Source organism: Haliotis rufescens, unplaced genomic scaffold, assembly GCF_023055435.1.
Source record: "Haliotis rufescens isolate VD_foot unplaced genomic scaffold, xgHalRufe1.0.p SCAF_27, whole genome shotgun sequence".
NCBI classification, from domain to species: Eukaryota; Metazoa; Mollusca; class Gastropoda; order Lepetellida; family Haliotidae; genus Haliotis; species Haliotis rufescens.
The window spans coordinates 4,297,071-4,323,634 of record NW_025963968.1 but is presented as its reverse complement, the minus strand read 5'-3'; the positions used below and the strand labels follow the sequence as shown (position 1 = coordinate 4,323,634).

At 38.6% G+C, this 26,564-nt stretch overlaps 1 protein-coding gene across 7 annotated transcripts in view; it reads left to right on the top strand.

Annotated features, from left to right (window-relative positions):
• The window catches only part of LOC124139370 (fibroblast growth factor receptor 2-like), a 60,285-nt gene extending 36,308 nt beyond the window's left edge, over positions 1-23,977 (top strand). For 6 of the 7 annotated variants that reach the window (XM_048402592.1, XM_048402593.1, XM_046506391.2 and 3 more), the window contains 18 exons: positions 9,125-9,275; positions 10,082-10,206; positions 10,540-10,608; positions 12,406-12,563; positions 12,698-12,821; positions 12,930-13,117; positions 13,422-13,427; positions 15,229-15,367; positions 16,249-16,436; positions 16,822-16,994; positions 17,188-17,303; positions 17,676-17,786; positions 18,173-18,390; positions 18,865-18,987; positions 19,247-19,317; positions 19,522-19,659; positions 20,276-20,384; positions 20,682-23,977. In XM_048402592.1, coding sequence (XP_048258549.1) covers positions 9,125-9,275; positions 10,082-10,206; positions 10,540-10,608; positions 12,406-12,563; positions 12,698-12,821; positions 12,930-13,117; positions 13,422-13,427; positions 15,229-15,367; positions 16,249-16,436; positions 16,822-16,994; positions 17,188-17,303; positions 17,676-17,786; positions 18,173-18,390; positions 18,865-18,987; positions 19,247-19,317; positions 19,522-19,659; positions 20,276-20,384; positions 20,682-20,792 — 2,318 coding nt within the window. In that variant the 3' untranslated portion in view covers positions 20,793-23,977. The remainder of the gene's footprint in view (positions 1-9,124; positions 9,276-10,081; positions 10,207-10,539; positions 10,609-12,405; positions 12,564-12,697; positions 12,822-12,929; positions 13,118-13,421; positions 13,428-15,228; positions 15,368-16,248; positions 16,437-16,821; positions 16,995-17,187; positions 17,304-17,675; positions 17,787-18,172; positions 18,391-18,864; positions 18,988-19,246; positions 19,318-19,521; positions 19,660-20,275; positions 20,385-20,681) is intronic. The other variant, XM_046506392.2, reaches the window with a different exon arrangement.
• Positions 23,978-26,564: the final 2,587 nt, after the last annotated feature.

The window sequence follows — 26,564 nt, the reverse complement described above, 5'->3', positions numbered from 1 at the left end:
GTCCAATGCTTAACCGCTAAGCCACCCTACTGCCCCTCCTCTTCTATTGAGCAATACAGATGAAAAAACTTTCCAAATTTATTCCACTGATGTTTCAATGAAATCAAATAAAATCAAGAAAAGCAAGTATTAATTACTACTACACATCTCCAGCATCATGGTATATACAGGACTGTATAGTGCTTCCATATTAACCTGCCTAATTTCCTACCACAGTGCACGGTGGGTAATAAAACTGTTTTCCTCAAGACCTAACTTCATAGTTTGAATTTCACTTCAAATCTCATGATGAAGAATCCATACCCAGAACCATTGGTGCACATGGCGATCATCAGATTCAGCATAGCATGGTCACTTCCTGTTGGATCGGTCAACAGGAACCGAAGATGACTCCCAGATGTGGATCTCCATCATAACTCAATCAGGAGACTAGCCTGCAGCCATCTTGCTTCCTCCGGCCTTTCCCCAGTTATTCTAAACAAACTTTGATAGTATCCCAGCCATTGGCTATTTGACTTGATTTGCAATGTCCAATCTGGTCAGCAGGAGATAACATAAACTTTCTGGTCTGTCTGTGCAGCGCCATGCTCCTGTTGTAAATCCCACTGAACCTGATATTGAATGTTGAGATGTCGTTGTGAAGCAGAGCTTGGAAGCCTGGAGAAGTAGAATCTGGAAATACTTTCTTCTCGATTCTGTTGTTTAGTCTGTAGTCTGTCCTAGGCGTAGCCTAGTGGTTAAAGCGTTAGCTCGTCAAGCCGAAGACCCAGGTTCAATTCCCAACATGGGTACAATGTGTGAAGCCCATTTCTGGTGTCCCCCCGCCTTGATATTGCTGGAATATTGCTAAAAGCGGCGTAAAACCATACTCACCCAATAAATGTCGTATCTTCAGAAACATGTGTAGGTCAAGGTTTTTTAAGTCTGTGATAGGAATTTAGAAGTGAGAGAAGGGAGAACATGAATACACGACACTTTTTTAATGGATGGCAATTTCATTTATTCTTTGCAAGAAGAAGCTCTGAAACGTTGTACAAAGAAGTTGCTATCCATAAAAAAGTGTCATGGATTTAAAGTAATTAAAGTATACCATAACATCCTAACATGATGAATCGCTAATTTCATTTTCGATGGATTCAAATACATTATCTTGACTGTTTTTATAAACTTAATTTTAATAATCAGTATATGCCAATGAGCATGTGTAAAAAAAGTAGGGTACAGTAAGGTATGAGGAAAGTATATCATATATTTCTTGTATACAACTTCAAATAATCTGAAGTACTTATTATGGATAACCCAAGGTCATAACGTAATATTTTGTATCATTTTGTTTGGTACTCTGTGTTGTTATCCTGGCTTATTACGTGTCTGTTTATATCTTTGTAGAATATTGCCACTGTTCCACTGTAAAAGACTTGTATCTTGTATAGCTGTAGAGTAGGCATGATAAAGGGAACTGGATACATTGTTATGTTTCCTCTAACGCTCTAGCTAAAGTTGCCAATAGAATATCATCTTCCAGTCTGGTATCGTTTAGACCTGTAGGGATGAAATTGGAAAGGGATTGGGGGGATAAAGGAAGGGCGAGCAGGGGGTAGCGCTGGCATCTGGAGGTCTGTTGAGAAGAAGCTTCTTGTTAATGTCTGTAAAACATTTGGATAACCCGTGTTTTTTTGTATTATTAAATGAGAGTCTACATTATTCTTGTTACATGTTTTTCTGATGTCTGGATAAGTGTATACTTCTAGAAACCATGGTAATAAATAGAATTTTTTTTTAACTATTTAAAATTTGAGCAATTTGCGCTAAATACAATGCTCTGATTCTACCTGTGTGGAGCTTCTGCCAGTGCTCTCTCTGTGAAGAGTGGTTTCTGGAATTTTAGAATTCACTGACAAATCCTCATAGTTTGTTAGGAAGCTTGTGAATGATGGGCATACCACGAATAATAAACATACTTGAACATCCGCCATCGTTCAGCCCCTCACAGCCTCTATAACCCAAGGTACTGTTTTCCTGGCCGCTACTGATATGATATCACTGTTGTATTTATTAAAGATATCTTATCAACATTCTGAATTTCAGTCACAGTTGGTTTTAAGGATTTTCCAGACGGGACAAATCAAATAACGAATTCTTGGGGTTGATTTTGTCAATCAAGGAGGCCATTTCTCCTTGGTCAAACAGATTGTTTTATTAACACGATGTGCTCTCACATTGAGCAAACTGACAAACATGGGCTTTGAGACAACATTTCATGTCAGGCTTAATTTGGGGGCATCTTCTGACATTCTGCTTGCATAGTACTTCCTCCGCTCACCTCCTCCCAACCAAGTGTTGATAAATTCACTGTTACAGTCTTACCTGCAAAATGTGAAGTTGGACAAAGCTTCAATCCTTAGTTTGATTGTCGAGGTTTCATATTTCCTTGATACAGGTTTCAGTGTTAGAAATTGGCTCTTGTCCCATGGTCCTTGCCAAACTACCAAATAGTGGACAAGTAGAAATTGCCCTTTTTAAGGCTTTTGCATATTATGTTTTCATTATTATGAGGACGAGTGGGCTAAAACTGTTAGATTCTATCACTGTGGTTGGTTTAATACAAGTTTTCAAACTGTAATTTTGCTTTATGTGAACAACAATTTGAACAAGTGTGTTACACAATCAGTGGAATAAGGTACAGGTAGTTCCTTGTCGAATGTCCTCAGTCTTACATGAAGACAGTTTGTCTCAAATGAGAGTTTTTTTTCTTACTTTTACTTATTCATTGTGAGGTAAATGTCTTCAGGCTAGATGTAGATTTTGTTATCAGATGTTCAAACAATAAGGACCTGTCATCGCTGCTGGCAAGGAAAATGTAGTCACTGAGAATTACAACAACACCCGTATCCTCAGGCCTCGAGTGCAGATTCGTATCATTTCATAGTCATGTTTTGATGTGATAAGTGAAATTTTGCATCACCAAGTTGACATCATGAAAGATTCAGTAAAATGTTGGCGTGACTGACATCCTTGCTGAATTGTTTCATTTTGAACTATAAGTTTGTTGTTTTCACTGATGTTGTTGAAGCTATTTTTATCTGTGATAACGAGCTCAGGTAGATATCTGTATCACCTGTATCGGCTCGTTTGCCAGGAAAGGCTCCTTTCACCTGTAATCTGGTGGTCATTCAATCAGGTCCAGTGATGGTGGCATTTCCTGTGCGGTATCAGGGACTTGACCCACTTGTGCAGGAGTTAGTTGTGAGCCTTGATATGCTGTTACTAAGAAAGGGGCTTCTCACACTGACTGCTTAGAAAAAAGGAAACCCGTGAAGATCCGGGGGATCGATACTCATAATATCACCGTCTGGTCCAGACTCGATTATTTACAGACTGCCATCATATAGCTGGAATATTGCTGATTGCGATGTTAAACAATAAACAAAGAACCTAGAAAAAAGGATCAAGGTTCCCATTTGAGGACAAAAACTGAAACCAAAAATATTTTTGCTAATTTATGTTAAGAATATACTGAACCCTCTTTAATTGGTCACACAGAATCATGAACTTACAAGCAAAAATAATCCAATGGGATAAGTAAGACGATTGTACACATGGAAACAACTTTTTGTTATTTGATTGTATGACAGACAGAGGAAAATTGTGCTTTTAACTGAATTATGATCAATAGAACAATATACTGACAAGCATTGCTGAAACGCGTGAATATTGGTTACCCATTTCTGCTTTAGGAAGTCGAGAACCAGTTTGAATGTAACCACTGAGAAATGATTACAATATGGCCACAAGAGACATTAGACTTCGTAGTCCTTATTTATAAATCCATATTTTGTGTGGAGCACAGATTGAACCAGTGTGAGAAGCCACTGTGAAGGATACATGGGGGTAGTGAGTACAAGAGTCGGTTCCTCTGGATTCCATGTAGGTAAAACGACAGGGCCACTCCATGAGAACCACATGGCAGCAGGAAATGGCAGCCACCTACTTTAAAGTGCTACATGTATTGTTTGCAAATAGAATTTTGAGCAATGACAGGGTGCGAAATGGGGGTGTTACGGCCCGGGGCAGACCATGCTCTTAGCATTCTGCCGCCTCGTCCCATTGCCGGTGAGCAAGGAACTAAAACAATATTGAATGTTTTCGCATACAAAAAAAATGGCGACTGTGTTGTACTTCTGTAATTGTGAGGTGGACATGATCTGTTGAAATGGAGAAAAGTTCAGTACGAACGTTTTAAGTGTTTTGGAGACTGAGGGCCTGGTGGTTTGCTTAAGAAAACTGTTATGAAAGAAATATTTCTATAGTCCTTTGTGAACTTTTTATGTTTTATTATTTTACAAAGTTGGAATTGCATTGTTTTTCATGCTGACTTTACAAGCCGTTTATTCAGTGAAAACATGGGTGGCATGTTTTTGAAGAAACCAAACGTTTAAATTTTGATTGGTCATTATGTAAATGTCATGTGACTTTTCATAGTCTGTTGTCGGAGATGCAGGATCTTAACCACATTTATTCTTTCACACTGTTGCATGAAACAAAGTCTTGTACCACAAAAGCTCCCTTTTGATTGGGATACCACCTTGTGGGCCTTGGAGGGGACAACAAAGATTCTGATTGCAAGGAGATTGAAATTGGATGGAGCAACAGTTAATACCCTGGATGAACAGTAAAAAGTTGTAAAAGTCGGCGGTCATTTGATGTGACCTTAATTTATTACAGTCGTCTCACAGGTTGGATGAGGCTGTGAGATGGACATTGGATGACACTGATACCTGTTTGAATGTCAAGGTCGTGGATGAGTGAATCTGGACAATGTCGGTTCCATGTGAGTGAGCGAGAGAGTGGGAATGAGGGTATGTGACCAGTGGTGGTGATCCATTTTTATTGCCACAATATACAGGAAGTGAGCAGTGACACCTGTAGGCCCAAAATATCGTTAATCTCCCTCGGGTATTACAATGGCAAGCATGCTTGTGGACAGAGCCCGTTATGGTGTCCCTTAGAGGGGTTTCTTTGAATACCAGTGAGTTTTATTGTCCCGGGAACATGATCACATAATTACAGGCGGAAAACTTGGGAAAACTTTTTATTCCGAGATATTAGCCTCTGCTATAAAAAGCATTCATTCATTCAGATAAAAAAGTGACAGCAAGGGTATATTAAGAACTTTATGACACCTTTCACTTGCATGTCACATTTCCGATTTATTTAACTCCTCATTCATCTGTGGGAAGCATGATACTATTCTCCCCTTGCTTTCACTCATGCATTGTCACTCAATTATCTAACATCGCAGAGTAAGAATAGAACAGCGATGCCATCTGGTGTCTGTTTGGTGAGGTACGGGATGCAGCTGATAGATTGCGAGGACTTTTATCATAGGTCATTGAACAGGTATACATGCTCGGAATGGAGCCTGGGAATTTTCCTCCTGGAGTTGATAAAAACCAAGATAGATGTCTAAATATTGTAGTAATATTACTACCAAGCAGACGAGGGGTGGATGTAAATCGACAATTTTGAATTCAGTGATGGGCATCTCCTAGTTATGAATTACCCAGCAGTCGAGCATGGAGTATGACAATGCACTAATGGGATGCTAGGGTGGGGTTTTCCTCGTGTACATGCTCCCTCACCCCCCTCCAGCCCCCCCTCGGACAATCCATTGATGCACATCATGGCACATGAATACCTGTGTATCCCCATATTAAGGACAGATGTGTAACGAAATGATACTTATGATGTTAAAGATTATTGTCTTGATGGCCGCCTGACGAGGCTGAGCGGAAACCAGGGGGTTACCACATTTAGTAAAAGGCGTGGGACCATTAAGAAATTGTTAATGTCTATTCCAGCGTAGAGAATAAGAATAACTACAGGAAATAGTTCAGATGAAAAATGATTATTTCAGTTAAATTAGATCTTAGAATTTGAAAGGGGAGTGAAAAGGTTTGGGGCTAATTGGCTAATACTCTTTTTACTTGAAGATTGAATTGTATTTGTAATTCATTGGAGTTTATTAACTTGCTCAAATTTATTAGAATGGATTTTTTGTCAAAGGATTGGGAATTTAGTAGACAGTAATTTTGTTATAATATATTTGTATATTGTGGGTGATGCGTACAAGCCTTTAGGGCTATTCGCGATGTTATTGCTTGAGGATAAGTTTGCTTGTCTAGATGTGAGAGCCACATTCCTACCAAGATGCTGCTATACACCACCGAACACCTTTATACAAATACTGACAGAAATCCTTCATGTTTGTTAGTTTTTGTAACACGCCTATCAAAATGAGGAATCAGATACGAATTTGCCCGATGTTGTGTGCGAAATAACAAGGGCATATTACGCATTGTAAAAAAAATGTGCACTTGATGCTGAACTTCAAAGTGCATCTGAGGTGTATTGCAACAGATGTCATAATAACCTCCGTTGCAACAAGTATGTGTGTAGCTCTTCCTTTCACCTCCCTGTATGCAATCTGTTCCCCTCAAGAGATGATCATTGTTTAGGCTGGGGGTCAGGTTACACAGATAGTAAAGTAATTGCAGTTTTGAGATTTGAACTTGCATTCTGTATAGGGTTTTTCAGTACAAATTTGAGCCAGTGTTTGTGTGGTGGCATTGTGCAGCTGGGTGGGAGCTCGCGATGATTATACAGTAGACAATTGTGGCGTTTCTTTAATTTTAAATATTGTACAGTTGTAAAGGGCTGTGACTCACTGGGTCGCTGGCTGAAATAATAGCCATAGGCTTCGAGAAGTGTTTTGATTTAACCACAGACGACAATATTGTATTGTGGCTGAAGTTGGAGTGTTGTTTGTTCTTTTCGGTGAATTTCCCAAAATTCTTTACAGCTATGAAAGATATGTTAAATAGCATACAGTATTGATAACATCCTAAACCTCTTAATTAGAATTGAAATAAAATTGATTGAATTTTTAAAAATATATTTTCATGATCACAACATTTTAAATATGTAGGCTAAATTCTGTTGATATTTTTTTTAATCTACCAAAGGAATTCAAAATAAAAAAAGTTTTCGACACATCAGTGTGACTGTTAGCACTGCAGTCTCTGCTGATTATCAACAATTTCTCGTCTAATGCCTCCATAACCTGATTTCGTGTGTGTCCATTGTGTGTGCCGAGGTGAATGTGGAATGTCACAAGTCCCAGGTAGGGTTCCCCTAAACAAAGTTCTGGCACACAGATACCTGCCAGCACTGTTTGTACGCCTGCTCACAGAGGGCCAGAGGCGGCCATGTTGACATGGATTCGGAGGGTGGACTTCTATTGGACTCAATTTGGGCCTTGGAATTCGACAAAGACGGAAGAAACACTTGTTTATTTATGGATATGAATTTCTTTTGTTTCCATGGTAATGCCAGTGATGGTTGTATGGAATTGGTTGTCACTAAAAGGCAGATCTGGAAACTGGTTTGAAATGTTTAAATTGGATCCATTTGGTTTATGTTGAAATAAAAAATGTTTATGTGAAATAAACAAACTGGATGAAGCAGCCTTCCTACTTCCCGACTAGCTTGTTCATGGACAGAACCATTTCTGCGTCATCTTTCCTGTTTCACTCTCTCTAACTTCCTGGGCTCATGTCTGGTCTAAATAGATGTTGCTAAATACATCTCTTTATGAGCTGGACCACCAACTTTTGAAAGTTTATGAATGAATTATAGGCCAATTTCCAATTTGCTGACTTTCACTAAAGTTAGCTGTGTGCTGTGGCAAGGGTTATCACGCCATTGATAAAATTTGGCTCAATCTGTAAGAATATCAAGTCGTAACTTCAAATGACTCCGGACATGAAACCTCTCTTATCTCTAAACTCGCTTGCGCTGTTTGTTAGCCAGGATTCCAGGTGTGTTTTTTAGGCTTATATCATCCTAATTTAGAAAATGAGCTACCAAATGAAATCCTGCCATGTCGTTTGACTGCGGTATATACATCGTTACTAATAGTGATATATTGACTCGTATCGCAGTGGTAAGGAGCAGGCAGTAGGCAATGATAATTATAAAACCATGTCTATGCAGCAAAGGAGGAAGTGCCATTTTATTTAATTGGCAGAAGCCTACAATTGAGACATGAAATGTGAGTCTTATTTTTTGGCAGTATAAGAAATAATTGAACTTTCTATAAAGAGAATCTTTATGGAAGATACACTGAAGATAAATAGATACGGAGAAGCTAATCCAAACAACATGATCAAGTCCAATGAAGTGAATCATTCATAAGTCAATTCAACAGTTATATTAAACACTGTGTGTTGGATAAACTTGTTATTGCATGCAAATTGCAGATGAATGTTATAAGAATGAGGAACTGCTGAGGAATTTAGAGCTGTCTGTGACTTAATGGAGTGTTGTATCCCATGTGTAGTGCTGTGTATTTATACTGATCTAGAAACTAGTTCAACAATAGTAATGGTGTTGTGAATAATCCAGATATCAGGAACTGATTTTGTAGTTTGCAAATGTAGACTATTAATTGTACAAAATGATATCAATCACTGGATCATATGGTCCAGACTTGATTTTTTACTGCCTTCTTATGGCTGGAATATTGCTCGATGCTGCGTTAAACAACAACCAACAAAATAATTGTACAACAGTAGTGATGCTTTCAATCATTGGAAATAATAAACAAAGTTTGATAAGACCAAGATACGTGCAGATTGACATATGAATTACATCAGTCATGACCCGCCATAATACTTGCCTGGTACATTGTGTCGAAAATCTTGTTCTGTTTAAAGTGTCAGTGTGGGTTATCTCCCCTCGTTGAAATCATAACTTGATAGCTTATCTTTACAGCGACAGAGTTGTCCGTTTGATAGCAGAGTTGTCAGTTAACTGATAAATATGACATGATAGTCAGATAAGAAGCCCCCACAGATGGTACCCTACATGCACTATTGCGTGTAATGAAAAATAATCCAAACCTTCTTAACAGCTTTTGCCAATTAAATCACTGGTAAATTTACAAAGATTACCTTGTTTTAATATATATATTTACATTTTCCGCATGAAAGTGTATTTTTAACCTTGAAGGTCAATTGCACTTGTAAGCCATGGTTTATATTTTATTTATATATATTTTCAGTGAGACCGTACTTTAGGAAGCTGCCCGAGACTGTCTTACAACACATCATTGGTGAAACCATCAAGCTACGGTGTCGAGTTCGGGGCCATCCCAAACCTTTCCTGACATGGTACAAGGGTGACAAGCTCATTGACCATACCAGCAACGAGAGGTAGGTGTATGACTGACATCTTGTAGGTGTACTTATTGCATGTGTAATGCAATTATTCACCATGTTCACCATAAGTCGATTCTTTCAATGTTTTTATGATATTTTGTTACATTGGATTTGTTATGTACGGTATTTCTTTTGTGGTCAGTGCTAGAAGTGTTACATACATGCACCCATGTGGGTATTGTGGGTTTGGATTGGTTAAGGGCGGTGGGGTAGCCTAGTGGTGAAAGCGTTCTTGTCACACTGAAGACTCGGGTTTGATTCCCCACATGAGCACAATGTGTGAAGCCCATTTCCGGTGTCCCCACCATGATATTGCTTGAATATTGCTAAAAGTGAAGTAAACCCAGGGTCACTAACTCACCTGGATTGGTGGTTGTAACGAGGCGACAACTAACAACCACAAAAGCCATCTCAAATGGGAATCTAGATAACACATTGTCTTTGAAATCTATTACTACATCTTACATTTCTCTTCTGTAAAATCAAAACAAATAATTTTCCTGATGCTGATTTGAAAGAGCCGTCTTGAGCTGGCTAGACTTGCTTTTGTATATATATCTAGAATCGCTTTATTTTCATATAATAAATATGTACCACAGTCATGGTGCATGGGGTCAGGTGGTCAGCCTGCGTGACATGGCTGATGCTAGCTCCCTGATGGCAAGAATTGTTGCACTTGCTTGTCACGAGTTTGCCTGATCGAGATTAAATTCTTCACTTGGGTATTGTATCGGAAACACTGGTACTTGTATGTGTGGGCTTAAAGAATCTCTTCAGTAATTGTTTGTCAACACTTGCAGGGTTACGGTGAATCGCTATGCGTTGGTCATTGAAGACGTGCAACAGGAGGACGAGGGGAAGTACGCATGTCACGGACAGAACCAGCATGGCGAGGTCTGGGGGAATTTCACCCTCAAAGTTCGAAGTAAGTATTTTGACAAGGAAAATATTATTTCATGAAAGGTGGCTACATGTCCACAGATCACTCCACCAATCGCAACTAACTGTATCGTGGCAAGAATAGAAAGAACTGACATTTCGTAAAGGCAAACTTATGTTTAACTTTTCTTGTTTTGAAGGCATATCCTATTGGGTTCTTGTTTTTGTTTTTGGCGTGTAATAATGCATCTGATGTTTTGTGATAGAATTATCTGGATGGCCAATGAAATGCTTTTCATTCAATGTCAAGTAATTTTGGATGTACAATTTTGATGTTTACATATTTTATGATTGCTCACAATTTTTGTCTCTTTTGCAGATACAACAAATTTTGATGACTACGGAGACGATTATGACAGTGATTACGTTAATGAACCACAAATTCCTGGTGAGTACTTTTTGTTTGTCATTTGTACATAGTTACAAGAGTTATTTCATGACTTATACAAATATATTAATTTTTACTGTTGATATTCTGAAGTTTGTGGTCATTCACAGACCATGTGCGAAGGTTCCTAATTAGCCGTAGTGATGAAAAGAGAGGCATATTGTAAGTAGTCTGTAGGAAGATAGCATGTAACAGGATATATGATAGGTGAATGAGAGAGCTTCCAGCTTATCACATGGCTCGGTAGGCCCAGGGGAGGGAGCACTGATAAGGGTTTCCACTCGATTGGGGCCCAATTTGGTGGAAGAGGAAGAGAGAGCGAGCTTATCAAAGTCTGGTCCAGCTGAATTCCCATAGTGACAACAGTTATACACAGTTACCTCCCCTTGAACTAAATCCACCCGATTAAAATTCTTCTTGGGTCTGTTCGTACATTTTCTGATTTATTTTTGTTTAGAATGATATCGCTGTTTTTTGAAAGGATGAAAATATGTAATATTGTTATGGCGAGATGTATGAATTATATTATCAGCATTTTTTTACTGGAGGTAATGAAAGGCCAGATATGGTGTAGAGTGAAAAGATCATGAAACACATGGTTCCAATGAATTGATTTAGAAAGTTAATCTCTAATAGGACAGATGACTTAATTCTGGGCAATGGAAATGATTTAGTGGGGATGGCTACGGACAGATGTGAAAACCATGGCAGGGAATTCTGGGAAAGGACAGTAAATGACTACTCTCTTTCTGCCTTGGAAAACCGTTACAACTTGTGTGCTCAGAAGTTAAGGAGGGCTATTTAACAGTTTTCTGGCACACTGATGGGCCATGGAAGGGGAAAGCACAGCTTCTGTACAACTCTCGACCCTTTGATGCTGGATACGAGAAATGAAACGCGATTGATCAGCAAGTTTAGCTTTGGAGTCCTTCTGCCTGTAGTAGCAGACGGCATTTCCTTTCATGATGGTTGTGTAACAGTTGCCACCAAGCATCAACTTGCTGAAAGAAGTCTTTGTTCGTTTCCAAACATTACCTGAAATTATTTGTGCAAGTGCACATCTCTCGTCAGTCATGGAGGAAAGCCTGTCAGTACTTCCTGTTTCAACAATTGCTTTTGATTTTTTGCGTTTTATTGTTTACAAATTTGCATTTGCAGGGGGAACATTTTTGAGATTTTTACAGTAGAAACTGTCAGTGAAATTGAGGGCGAAACATGTTAATGGTTTAAAATGGTTGCTGATGGATGGATATTAAAAGCATATGGAACACCATGCAACCTGTGGAATAGCCTATTTATAAACTTCTCCTAACAAAAATCACTATCCAATCAAATCCCATCGGAAAAGTAAGAAATGGGCAGGACCATCAAAAAGTAGAAACTCTGGGCTGAGCAGCTAATTTGAAGGCAGCTGCTTTTAATTTAGTCCCCATCGGTAGAAATGTAGGGTCTGACGCATAATGAAGAGGGAAGGCGAGTTAGTACAAGGGGCAGGAAGCACCGCGGACTGCTGGAGCCAGATTAAGATGGCCACCACCACGGGTCGCAAAAAATAGGCAATTGAGACTGCATTTAACATAAATAAATATTGTTAGTGAAGGATAAGAAGTATTTGGTAGGAGATTTGGAATTGTGAAACTTCTGTCAATAAATGTTAAGAATTTGTTTGAACTTATTGGGGTAAAATGGGACAGTGTGGAGTTTGAGCCACTCCCGATTTTGAAAGATCAAGAAATATTTTCACTTATTTTTGAAAATGTTCTAATGTAAAAAAATGAATGTGTATTTCTTTTGTAGGAAAACCAACATGGGCGAGGAAGAAGGAAGACATGAAAGACATCGCGAAGCCAGCCAACTCCTACGTGGACTTTAAGTGCCCTGCAGTTGGAAAGCCCAAGCCTGACATCAAATGGCTCTTTGATGGTAAACCCTTCAAGCGAAACACGTCTGGCCAGGTAAGCAATATACCAATATACATATTATGATTTAATATTGATGAAAAATTGCAATTAGTAAAGACATCGCAATACAAAAATTGTAAAAGAAACAAACAAAGCATTTCAAAATATGTTTCTTCTTGTTCTTCCAGATGTCCATGAAGGGGTACAAGCTGACTCTTGGCGATCTGGTTCCTCTTGACAGTGGGAGGTACACATGCATCGTCAGCAACACCCACGGCGCCATCAACTGGACATATACGTTACAAGTTGTCCGTAAGTACCAATACCACAATTAACACTGTCAAGGCACCAAAATATTTTTATGATTTGAAAATACGCTAGAATTACATTTACTTTATGAATTTTTCATGTTTGTTTCAGAGCGTCTTCCGCATGCTCCTATTATTAAGGGTCCTAAGAATCAGACTGTAGTGGTCGGAGAAACAGCCGTTTTCAACTGCAGGATTTTGCTTAGTGACCTTCACCCTCACATACAGTGGCTACGACATTACACTGTCAATGGCTCGTATACAACGCCCGAAGGAGACCCTTACGTCAATGTACTACAGGTATGAGCACTTATTGAACATATAGCAAAAAATAAAAGTTATAGTTTTATTATTTCAAACATTTTACTCTATATTGTTTTCAGTTTCGTCTGTAGTTTAGTAGAGTTATACAGAAGTAAAAATCTCGATGTTGTGCAGGAAGATGTAGAAACAGAAGTGAAATAATTTTGTGGTGAGAGTGAATATTTATTTTTATTCACACCTACCTAGATTCAGCATAGGTTGTGTCAACAAGACTGTTGTTATCAAATTTGACATTAAGACGACCCTGTTTTAATTCCCTCTCTATTTTTGCCCTCTTCAGACTCAGGTAAGACTGCAATGTTGGCCAATTGAGTTTTGATGTTGTGGCATTTGTGCCAGTACCAACGTTGTAGTGGGCCGTTGGCGCTGTTGGAATGATCCTATAGAATGTTGATGAGATGAATGACTGATGACCTTATACAGAAATATGACTGGCTCAAATGGGAGCAGTGAAGACGCCATCTTGTCGTCATGTGATATGTAGTGTACATTTTCCTAACAACTATTTTTAAGAATTTATTAGCATCATTTGAAAAAAAGATATATTCCTCAAAACACAACCCAAACCAAACAAAAATGAATGAATTATTATTTTTGATACTTATTTATTTAATCTGTTCAAATATCCTCATTTGGGGAAAATATATAAAAAAATACATTAATTTCTTATTACAACAAACAAGTTATTTTCGAGAGACTAAATTACATTAACGTAAAAAAATGATGACAAGATGGCGCAGCATGTGATGAATGAACACGGTCTCTCTTACAGCCTGGCCTAGAACATGACAACGTGCTAGAGCAGTCTAGTTGTCTAACGTCCGTCTTTGTCCATCTAGTTCGTCTGTCTAGCATATTTAGTACAACATTGTATGGTCTCCGCGACCACATCAGCACATTCACTAGTTGCACTATTAACATCATCTTGCACTTTCAGGAATCCAGCCCTCGGAATGTTGCACATAGTTACTGTTCTATCAAGGGAGAGCCAATGTTTTCATTAGTCTACTTATTTGAATAGTGCTTATATATTTCTGTAATTATGATGTATAACAATACTTCTTTCATATTTCTTTAAATAAATGTTTATAAGCTATACATTATTGCACATATATTTCTTTAATTAAATCTTTATAAATTATGCAATACTTCTATATATGTTAAAAGCTATACAATACTAGTTTATACTTCTCAAATTAAATGTTTCTAATTATACATTACTGCTTCTATTATTAGTGGGTTAGGGCACTATATCTATTTGCCTAATTTGCCATGACTTTTCAAATGAAAATTAATGTTGTTTCATGATTCTTAAAATCGTGGTTGATAACCAGAAAGTTACGAGAAAGTCTGAAGTCAAATTGGCAAAATTGCAGCCATATTATCCACATTGATAAGAAAGTTAGGGAAAGTTAGACTGTATAAGTCAGGGCTCCTTGATAGAAATCTTGAAAACGACCATTTTAATCCCATTTGAATTGCAGCATCAATAGCATGAAGGTACGCAAGCCTTTGGGTACCACCTGTGTTCTAACCACAATGTCCGACATTTAGACGATGTTAACCGCTTGTCCCGTGTCCGTCTCCCATCTGCATGTGTAGACACGTGGTCTCCGCACACAGATTGTTGCACACATGCACTGCTAACAATAAAAAGTATTATTGATTCTTTTAATGAGAACTTTGCAGAGTGACTCGATGAGTAGGATGGCATCGTTTGCTACGCAACATTTTGCTAAAGGTGTCTCAGACCAGTTGGATATAATTATGACAAGGAATATTACGGAACACTTCTTTGTTGCACATAAATCTTCAGGACCACTTCGGTCCTGACGAAGTTGTTCATTATATTTCTTGTTATAACATTTTGTAAACCACAGTTAAAGTGAGACTCTGCTATAGCTAAAAATTAAAATTCTGCCTACTCAGCAGAGAATCTTGAACCACAAATAAATATTTGTCATATCTGTTTTAACCCTGTTATCGAGCTTAATTTCATTTGGTGGCGGTCATATACTCACACAATCCTTTCCTGTGAACATGGTAAGAAATTCATTGTCTAAACAAGTATTTTTTTTTTTTTACAGATGTCAAATGTGAACACATCGGAGCCGGAGCAATTGGTTCTACACAACGTGAACAAGGAGACCGCTGGATGGTACACTTGTGTTGTACAGAATAGCATCGGAATTGAATATGGCTCAGCATGGCTGAAGGTTGTAGATGGTGGGTATAACGAAGAAATGCTGATTATTATTTTTATATATTTTTGTGTGTTGTCCATTTATCCATTATCAAAATTCCATTCACCTCGTGAATGCTCATGGTGCTAGAAACCATTATTACCCCGGTCAGTGGATCAGCGTGTGCTCGATTGTCATTCTCAACTCCCTGGGGAGGATACAGACTAAAACTGAAGCATGTTTCCTCCTAGTCCTCCGTGGTCTTGTGGTAGAGCGTCCGCCCGGAGAGCGGAAGGTCCGGGGTTCGATCCCCGACCGCGTCATACCAAAAGACGTTAAAAGATGGTACTTGTTGTTACCCTGTCTGGCGCTCGGCATTAAGGGGCTAAAACAAGGACTGGTCGGCTTGGAGTCAGTATACTGTGTCTGAGTGGGGTATTCATGTTAAACTGCGGCATGGTATCTCAGTGAGCTAGCACTATAAATTGGCATCAGTCCGGACTAGTACAAGCAGCCACACAAACACACACACACGTACATGCACGTCGCTATATAAGTGCAATAATCTTAGACGCGACGTTAAACCCCATTTCACCTCACCTAACCTGTTTCCTCCTCTTAGGAAGGCTTGTCATAAGAGACAACTATATGAATCCGATAGGCAGAATCTGGCTCATTGGATGTCGTCAAGGTGTTTTACGTTATAACATAACACAGATTTCTCAGGTAGCATACGCCTATTGACTTAACATTCTCTCACTCACTCACTTACCATAATCCAAGAATGAATGGTCACTGGGCATGTGATTCAGCAGATTCTGCCGTTCCAATCAGTGTTTACTATTTTTGATATGTAGTTCATGTCTAGCTTGAGATGAATTTAGAGAGATACGCTTCATCATGAATTAATGATTTGTGTTGTAGAATACCCAGTGAGCGAATCCTCGGTGGGCCAAGACGTGGAACAACCGCTGACCGTCTCGATGATAGCTGGGGGATCTGCCATCCTCATTGTCGTCGTCATTATCAGCATCGTCATTGTCTTCCTCTGGTTCCGTCATAAGCGGCGTCTTAGTATGCCGTACAAGAAGAGGGTTATCATCATGAGACAGGTATGCATGCTGAAATGACAAATCATAACCACCATGTGGATGGTGACGTGTTCTGTCACAATGTCATCAATTTCATCCATAGTAATATGAATGCATTCGTTGGTCCTTAACTTCTTTTGAGAAGTATATTACAGCAAAAATTACCATTGGGTATGAAAGATGAATCTAGACTTAGGGTTAAATGGCCATCGGCAGATGTAGAGGGGTCGTACAGGGGATCCAGTGAGGAATTTTGATATTTTGGACCCCTCCCTTTCAAAAATGCTGGATCCGCCATTGATAGATATTGGTTTTCAGTTAATATAGATGGACGGCTTCTTGTTAAGAACTTTGTTTTGTTGTTTAAATTTTCCTCAAAGTAACAGGTCATGTGATTATCTTGCAGAACGACCTGTACTACCCCAACAGCAAGGACCCATATGCAACGGTGCCACTGATGGTGCCCCAAGTTCGCATCGAGAACAGCAACTTCATGAGGCGTCGGCTATCATCAGAATTCACGGAAGTGTCCGAGTATGATATTCCTCTAGACAAGACGTGGGAGTTTCCAAGAGAAAGGTAACCAACGCAATCAGAATTACACTGAGGAAAAAAAGAATTGAAATGTTTATGATTTAATGACAATTTCCAAATATTTATATAATGTTTATTGACTCAAATTTAGGCTTTGTAAATTTATGTGGTAATATTGTCTTATTGTGTGGTAGATTTATCTTGCCTTCGTAGATTCAACAGTGTCTGTTGTTTTCAGACTCGTCTGTGGGGAAAGACTTGGAGAAGGAGCCTTTGGTTTGGTTGTCAAGGGCGTGGCCCTTGGTATTCAGGGAATGCCAGGAAACACTACTGTTGCTGTCAAAATGTTAAAGGGTAAATTTGAACTTTAACTTTAATAGTTTGGAGCTCTATTAATCTTACTTCTTAGAACACATCTTGTCGTTCAGCATTATAGGGGAATAACACACTATTAGTTCAGCAATACAGACGTCACATTATACACTTGGTTCATTATTGAGTTTATTCTCTTTCTTGACAGTCCTATTTATAACATGACTGGAATATATGTACTTTATGAAGCAAGAACCCGTCTATTATAATAAAGCCAGTCTATCCAGCTCTCAATCAGCATCAGGAAATATTTTTTTCTTAGAGGAAAGAAGTACCATGTCAGGTGGTATGGCAATGATATTGCAAGCCTGGCGATACACAGTATCTTACTAATGGTATTTTCCCCTCCACCAGAGGATGCCACCGATCGCGAGATGACGGATCTGATGCAGGAGATGGAGGTGATGAAGTTCATCGGAAGTCACAAGAACATCATCAACCTCCTTGGCTGCTGTACACAGAGAGGTATGTGGACAGACAACGTGGCCATATTTGCTGCAGAATGGTCTCTGTCTAAACCCTACATTCACAGGACGCACACTAAGATGCAACTTTGCTGCAAAACGGAATCTGTCTGAACCCTTCATTCACAGAACGCACACTAAGATGCAACATTAGATTTGTTTGTTGTTTAATGCCGCAATAAGCAATATTCAGTGATACGATGGCAGCTTGTCTGAACCAGTCAATCCAGTGATCAATATAGTGTGCAATGATCCTCACCTATGACCAGCATAGGTTGCTGGGGACCTATTCTAACCCGGAATCCCCACGAGGCCACATCATAAGAAACTTGTATGATATCGCTAAATATTATGTCAGAAAATTGTATGTCCAATCTCACTTTGCAGGTCCCCTCTACGTCATTGTGGAATATGCGCCAAACGGAAACCTCCGAGACTTCCTGAAGAAACACCGTCCTCCAAACTCTGGTTATCCATGCACTTCAGGATATGAGCGGCCAATCATCACTGACGAGCTGAGCGACTATAAACCACTCACGCAAAAAGATTTGATATCATACGCATACCAGGTTGCAAGAGGCATGGAATATCTTGCTACTAAACATGTAAGTCCTGCGAACAAAAAAGCAAACTAGGATCTTGTTGTTGTATCAGCTATTATTGGCAATATCCTTGTTGTAAATGTGAAGTAATAGTCAAGTAATGGAGAAGTCTTTAAAATCAGTTGATTCTACTTCTACAAATTCAAGTGATTTCGATGGTTGGCCAGAAACCTATGATTGTGAGTTCGAATCCTGGTTCGCCCTTATTATGTTTCTAGGTTTGTCAGCACCATACCTGTGCTCATGGGTTTCACCGAAGTGGTAAACTCACCTGTAGTTGCATCAGTTTTACTTGTTTAGATGGACATTCAGAATGGCTATTGACAAAACTCATCAACTGCAACAACTATTTTATGACGAATATGATGTATTTAATATTCCGGTGTCTCCTATCATGATATTGCCAGAATGTTGCTAAATTTGTGTAAATCTGTATGTTTATTTTTGTGTGACCTTGGATTTGTTTTGTTTTTTCAGTGTATTCATCGAGATTTGGCTGCGCGGAATGTGCTTGTAACAGATGACTATGTTTTGAAAATTGCCGACTTTGGCCTCACAAGAAACTTGCGTCATGTAGATTACTACAGAAAAACAACAGATGTAAGTGGTCAATCAACTGTTAATTCACTCAGTTCTTTCGCTGTACTTTGTATGAACCCTGTGTACAATAATTAACAATAACCATTATCTATAAAACATCTTCATTTCTTCAATAAAATGGCAGTTAGCACTCATTCAAGTTGAAATATCTTGAATTGGTTGGAACTATTCGTAAGGGTAACAAGTCTTGTTTATGATTGTCAAATTTAAGTTTCAAATTTACAAATGAATAACAAACAATAACTGTTGTATTTTGCAGGGTCGGTTACCGGTCAAATGGATGGCACCAGAAGCACTCTTTGACCGAAAATACACCTCAAAAAGTGACGTGTAAGTATTTACAAATCTTGCAAAGAATTAATTCAAGAACCTAATTCAAGAAAGAATTCAATCAATTCCACATGATGCTACATTGTTCAGAGACATACAATATTGCTGCCGCTTCATCAGCTCCTGGTTCATAGCCAGTGATTGGCCTGTTACTTCGGCACATGGTCATAGGTGTTGTATATATTCTATATACTCCTGTTTCAGTTGGTCGTATGGTGTTCTGTTATGGGAGATATTCACACTGGGAGGCAACCCATATCCCTCCGTACCAGTTGAGAAGCTGTTCGAGCTCTTGCGAGAGGGACATCGGATGGAGAAGCCTCCATATGCATCAAATGAAATGTAGGTCATTTTCTTCTTCATCTGAAGACTATAAGGCTAAAAGAAAATATATAATAGTCTTGGTTCTCAGGCACAGCCGCATCATCATAAAGTTCACCACACATTTCAGGGGATTTTACCATTTTTTTTAGAAAAACCATGAAAATCCTTAAATATTCCAGGTCCAACAGTAGTCAAATACTGTATTCTAGTATTTTACTGATCTAGGAATACATTTATGTAGGGAGGCCCTTTACCAGGTTAATTGTACAAAATTGATTATTTGGTTACGCAACTGTTAATTTGGTGACATACAAGTTTGAACAACAAAAAAACAAGACACTGCCCGCCTGCACTATATTTTCAAAAAACATTGCCTGAGAACCAATTTCTTTAGGGCCAAAAAAGTTTATTTTATATAAACTTTTGGGGGGCTTTCAGTGCAAATAGAAAACACTTTCACAGAAATTAAATAACAGAAATTCAAATGAGAAAAAGAGTTCCTGTGAATAAGGAACAGTGTGCTGATTAATTATGGGTTTTTTTTTGGAATTATTTCCTGGGTTCATATTGGGTGGGTATTGTATTGTATCAATATTAATTGAGACTATATATAAATATATCTTTTGTGTTGCAGGTACGGTATAATGCACAAGTGTTGGCAGGAGAATCCCACGTTGAGACCTTCCTTCCAACAGCTTGTGATGGAGCTCGACAAGATCCTCACATCCTCGCTAAATGAAGAGGTACGTACAAAGCTAAAGAATTATACCTTCTTGATTACGTCATTGTATCTTTGCAAACTATAATTATTTGCCTACATTACCATATATATAAATTGCTGGGATCTGATTGGCAAACCGAGCAATGATTTTGCCTCCATAAACCAAAAAAATGGGGCAGGGAGGTTTTTTACCTAGACACAAAACATGATGAAGACACGTTTTATATACACATAAAGATGTTTTTCTAATGTTGATAATGCAGTCAATTCCAATGACTGTACAAAAACTGAGACTAAAATATATTTTATATATTTTTAGGCATACTTGGACCTGGAGCCCGTAGATGCACCAATGAGCACGTCGGATAGTCAGTACTCGTCAATGTCCCACAGTAGTACAAGCAGTGGCGAGAGCAATATCATCGAGTAGCCATGTGACTGGTCACGTGATTGTGTGACCTTCCCCAGCAAGGGCAGCAGCTGAGAGGTGCCACGCTACTACTTGTGTGGAATCGGCCAAATTTTGTAACACTGCGGACTTGGGCTGTGTTCTTTGTAAATATACCACACACAGTGTAGGGCAACTATTAGCAACATGCTAATAGATACTACCGCTTGTCAATCCGGCCAAAGGGAGAAGAATTTGAGAGTGCTAGTTACTATGTATCCAATCCTGGGAGTTTCTGTGAACAAGACTGAAACTGAGAACTTCACAGGATTGTGAAAATTTATATACCTCACCATGAAAGAATGAGGACCCCACAATCTTCAGTTGGAACTTGGGCACTTTGTGTTGTGTTCTGGCAGTTTGTGAACAGGGGTTGTTCGTGAACAAGACTATATTCCTTTCAGATTCTTGCTGGAACGTCTCACTGTGTGACTGAGGGGTGACAGGATGTAAAGAGTACCCCACGAAGAAATGAGTCTGCCCTGAGCTCAGTCATTTACAAAGCTGTTGTGTATATACTTTAGACTGCTCAAGGATATATATTGTTGAGTTGAATTTTATGAGAAAATTTATGTTATTATATTGAGTCCAGAGTTAGAGAATGTATATTTTTTAAGTAGACGCAACTCATTGGACTGTAATATTGTAATATTGTCTGTCGCGAGCTTCCAAAACGTGTGCCAATGAAGTGAAGGAAGGTGGATTGTCTCCCCTTAGTCCAAACATTAATACTTAATTGCCAGTTTAATATATAAGTATTAATAGCCACCGTAAAAATATGCTAATTAAGGGCAGACAATCCAAATGCCTCATGAATATATGCATTTAAGAAATTAGGGTCAGCAATGGGTCATTGGGTTGAAGGTCATAAGATGAATCGTAGGGTTTTAATAGGAACTTAATACTAATCTTGACTGTCAGAGCAATGGCAGAATTTAATATCAGTAAGTTTAATTATAATAAATGTCCACAACAAGAAACTTGAATCTCTTGCCAACCTGCATTTATCTGGACACTGTCAAGCAGCTGTATTATATGTTGCCCGTCAATGTGCATTTAATCAAACTGCAATTTACATGCATTTTTGTTAGTATCACTGCCAGTGAATTGTTATTGTTTTATGTAAGCATCGGTTGAATGAAATTTATTTTGTTAACGTAACCATGGTAACGTTTAGTCAAAGTTCATGCTAGATTCTAGGTTTCATTTTCATCTCTTTAACATCAAATGAAGCTAAATATATTAACCGGCATATCATGACAATAGGTATCGAGTTGTTTTTGTTTTTCTATAGTGCTTATGGTTCCACAAATGTGTTCAGTTGTCATAGTAACAGGTTACCTAGGCAACACAGTAATGGTGCATTATGGGGGTAAATATCATCAGCTTCAGTTTCATTGCCTAAATTATTTAGTCAACATTCATTTTGACTCTCTGTTAGTTGTGTCATTTCCAAGTCTTCCACATGTTTTGTTTTGTGAATGAACCGATATATATTTGGCAGACAATTGCTCTTTTCATGTCACCGATATATAATGGCATATCAGACAATCATTGGTCGAATTCGAGCCACTTTTTTCATCTCAATACATGAAATTGTGTCACTTTTCTAGATGAAATAAACAATTGGACAAATTTGATTTCAAATTGCGATTTTTTAATTTAACGGTCATAAAAACTGAGCATTTTGAAATGTTTGGATGGTATTATAGAGCTGTGAAAACTTCATGTATTTTGAGGTATTACTATATGCAAAATCTCTGTCTCAATGTCTTCCTAAAGCTAGTACTCTCCCATAAGACATGTATTCTAAGCTCAGAAGATGACTCCAAGCCAAGATGAGTAAGGGTGGTGTATATTAGGATGAAGAGTGGACTAACCGCACATGCTTGATGTGCACTGCGAAAGCTGGACATGCTTCAAGTTCGTGTGCTGTTTCCCTTCAACTTGTTGCAGCTTCAACTCTACATTAATGCTTTGTATGGGTGTGAATATTTCGTGACCTAAATGGAGGACTTTTCATGGTGTGAATATTTAACTCAGCAAGTGTGCATTTACTTGCAATCCAGTTGAATTACAGAGAAGAGGTGAATTGTTAATATATACTAGATGTGGAATAAAAGGGGCATGACGCCAGAAGAGTCTTGGACCAGATGAACATGGGACATGTACCTGAAATTTCGTACAGGGGAACTTATTCATGACTTGTGTGTTATGAAGATATTCACCACCAATACCAGTTAGCATTTTACATTATATTCACCAGTTCTTGCATTAGAAGTGCAGAATACTACTTTCTGCAAGATATCTTGTAGATGGTTCCTCAGGAAATTGTCACACTGGTTTTTTAAGTATGAGCTTAAGGCTTATATCGTGCAGTTTTATATTTTATTATTGCATTTTGTGAAATTTCTCCAACAACTTTTGCTAAAAGTGGCAACCACCAGACGAATCACATTTTTTTATTTGTGCAAGTTTTTGTTGTGCAATTATTTTAATTAATTAAGCAAAAGTTATTGGAGAATTCCTGGTCACAGTCGCTTATTGTTTTAGTACTGGCAAGTATCGCCTGTTCGCAATTATTTCAGACAGATTCATTTTTAAAATGGCATAATTTAGCCAGTGAATTTTATTTTTTATTTTAGCTGAATTTCTAGAATTTTTAGCAATTCAGACTGAAATAGGTATTTAATGTTTGAAAATAAGTCTTTTAAGTTCTTTTATGAGTTTTAGGTGTCAAAATTGTTAAGGTTTCAAAGTTCAAATTGCACTTGTTCAAGTTGTGAATTTTGTGTTCATGAATCATTAAATGTATCATCATCCAACCACCATGAATTAAGTATCTGAAAGTATTGCTATCTCAGTATTCAATCATGAAGTCATTTGGGAGTTTTCAAAATGTCAACATTCAGATCAGTACTTGAAACATATAATTGGTTTTAGAATTTGATGTAAATATTTGGGTCTACTAATTTGTTTATATATTATGTAAATTAATTTGATTCTGAATGCATGTAACAGAGTGTTAATTGTAAATTAATTGTAAATTAATCTCTCTAAAACAAGCTAAAGCAATTGACAGCATCCTATCATCACACTGTTGGTCTAATGTAATATATTTGTACAATTGTTGTAAATTAGAAAAATAAAACTCAATCTGTAGATTACTTTGGTCTTGTGTCATCCAATGGAGTTGCGGATAGCCCAGTGGTTTGTGTGGTTGCCCTAGCCTTCATAGGATCCAGTTTGATCCCAACACTAAATCCCCATCATGATGTACCTCTGGTTGGGTAGCCTAGTGGTTGGAGCATTTCATAGTCACACGGAAGACCAGTGTTTATTCCTCATATGGGTACAATGTGAGAAGCCCATTTCTGGTGTCCCTGCCATGATATTGCTGGAATATTGCTAAAAGCAGCGTAAAATTCACTCTCTTATAGCCTCTGGGGATATCAACGTTCCATCCCACTTGAATGTCCAAGAAAGATGGTTGGGACACATGAAATCAGAGGCCATGAATTACATTTAACAAGAGGAACAGTTTTTCAGTTACATCATAGACCTTTTCCACTTGTGAAACCTTTAAGCATGGGCATGGTGTTCTAATAGGGGCAAAACTGGGATTTTGACAGTGAATATTGCGGCAACTGGGATGTGGTCCCTGAACAGTTTATATCAATAGCGAGACAACATCGATTCCTGGAATTCTGGCATTGCAACTCATGGGAACACCAGAAAAGATCATTCCCACCACAAGCAATTACTCGTTTATCCACCATGTAGGGTTTTCCGGGTTAAAAACGCCCCAGTAGGAAGGAATTGGGTGGTTTCAATGTGTAAACTTGCTGATTGTGTACCATGATACCCCAACTGTATGGGCGGCTGTATGTTTTCAGCCTTGGCCTAAAGTCTGTGATATATTATATAGCTGGAATATTGCCTGGTCTTCCTGATATATAGTTGGAATATTGCCCGGCCAACCGTGATATGTAGCTGGAATATTGCCCGGCCCACCGTGATATGTAGCTTGAATATTGCTTGCCTTCTGTGATATATAACTGGAATATTGTGCGGCCCACCGTGATAATGAAGCTGGAATATTGCCCGGCCCACCGTGATATGAAGCTGGAATATTGCCCGGCCCACCGTGATATGTAGCTTGAATATTGCCTGGCCTTCCGGGATATATAGCTGGAATATTGCCTGGCCCTCCGTTATACAAAGCTGGAATATTGCTTTGCCCTCCGTGATATATATATGTAATAGTGCCTGTCCCTCCGTGATATGTAGCTGGAATATTGCTGACTGTGGACTACAACAACCACTCGTTCAGACGCCGGCTTTCCAGTTTATCCTCGCCACTTACCAAAATGATGTTTGAAATCCATCATCAATGTTACAGCCTTTCATCACCATCCTCAATGTTCTCTCAATGAGACTGGGGATTTACAAAGAGACCAAACGCCGTTCTGGTATCGTGAGGCTGGTATTTAATGAGCAGACGACCGTCCGCCGATTACCTTCAGCCAACACGGCAATCAACCTATCAGATTGTTTGTTTATTCTCAAATAACCGAAACAATAATATTTGGTCAGTACATCACCCGCCGAAAGACGCGTAAAGAGCTGGGGCAATAATTCACCGACAACTGACTAAAGGTATCGCTGGAATGACGATCACGCACATGCAGGTTGATGGCAGATATATGGCCAGTCACATATTCCAGTCACATGGAATGGTGGGTTTATATACCGCATCGGTAGAGCAATACCAGCTAGACATGGACTGGGTTGCGTATCGCTGTCTTCAGCAGAGGGTATAATTTATCGTTCACAGTTGCTTACATGAAAGAATCGGAAGGGGCATTTTTTCATTCTATCTATGTCGAGCCCACTGTCTTTTTTGATGGAAAGAGGAGATAAGCGATGCATTGTTTTTACCCGGCACTTAGTGAATACACGTGTTATATCAGATCAAGATACGGGCAGAAAAATACATGTGCCCTGTAATGTAGAGCACGTGTGTGCAGCGGCACACTATCAGTGGAAGAGATAAGTTTATTCGTTCAAATGGTGATACAAGCATAGGTATATAAATAAACCAAACGGAAATCCAAGATGGCGGCATTTGGGCCACGATGGCCGTTTACTATCCTTCCAAATCTCTCAATTGCAATAATATAAGTAACACTAAAATCGTTAATGTTCTTCACCCCATTGTATACATATGACTGATACACCAGAAGTGCCAGCAGGGTGTCTATAGAAGAATGTTCGATATATATATTGCAGACTGTCTAAAGTTAATTTGTAAGGGCAAATTTGTGAAATACTCAGTCATTTTAAAAGAGGGAAATACATGAACTCTATACTTCTTTAATTAGCTGCAGTAAATTGATTCTACCTTTAAAACGCGTCGAATAGCTTCTATGATGAACATGACGTCACCAATAATACTGTAACGTCAATAAAATTACGTAAAACAATATCTGATTACGTCAACAATGCTACAGAGGGAGTGGATTTATTATTACATGTGTGCTTCGTATGTCATCTTGAACCATAAACATGATATCAAGCTATGCATTCAACAATTAAGTGCAATACTCCCATGTTATACCGTTTCATCCTTCTGTTGAAAGGCAGGGATTATAATGGACCATGTGTGGACATCGTAAACCGGGACGCAGTAAACCATATAGTTTGTGTTTCACAGGTTTTACCAAACAAAGAGAATATTCGCTGGACATGCAG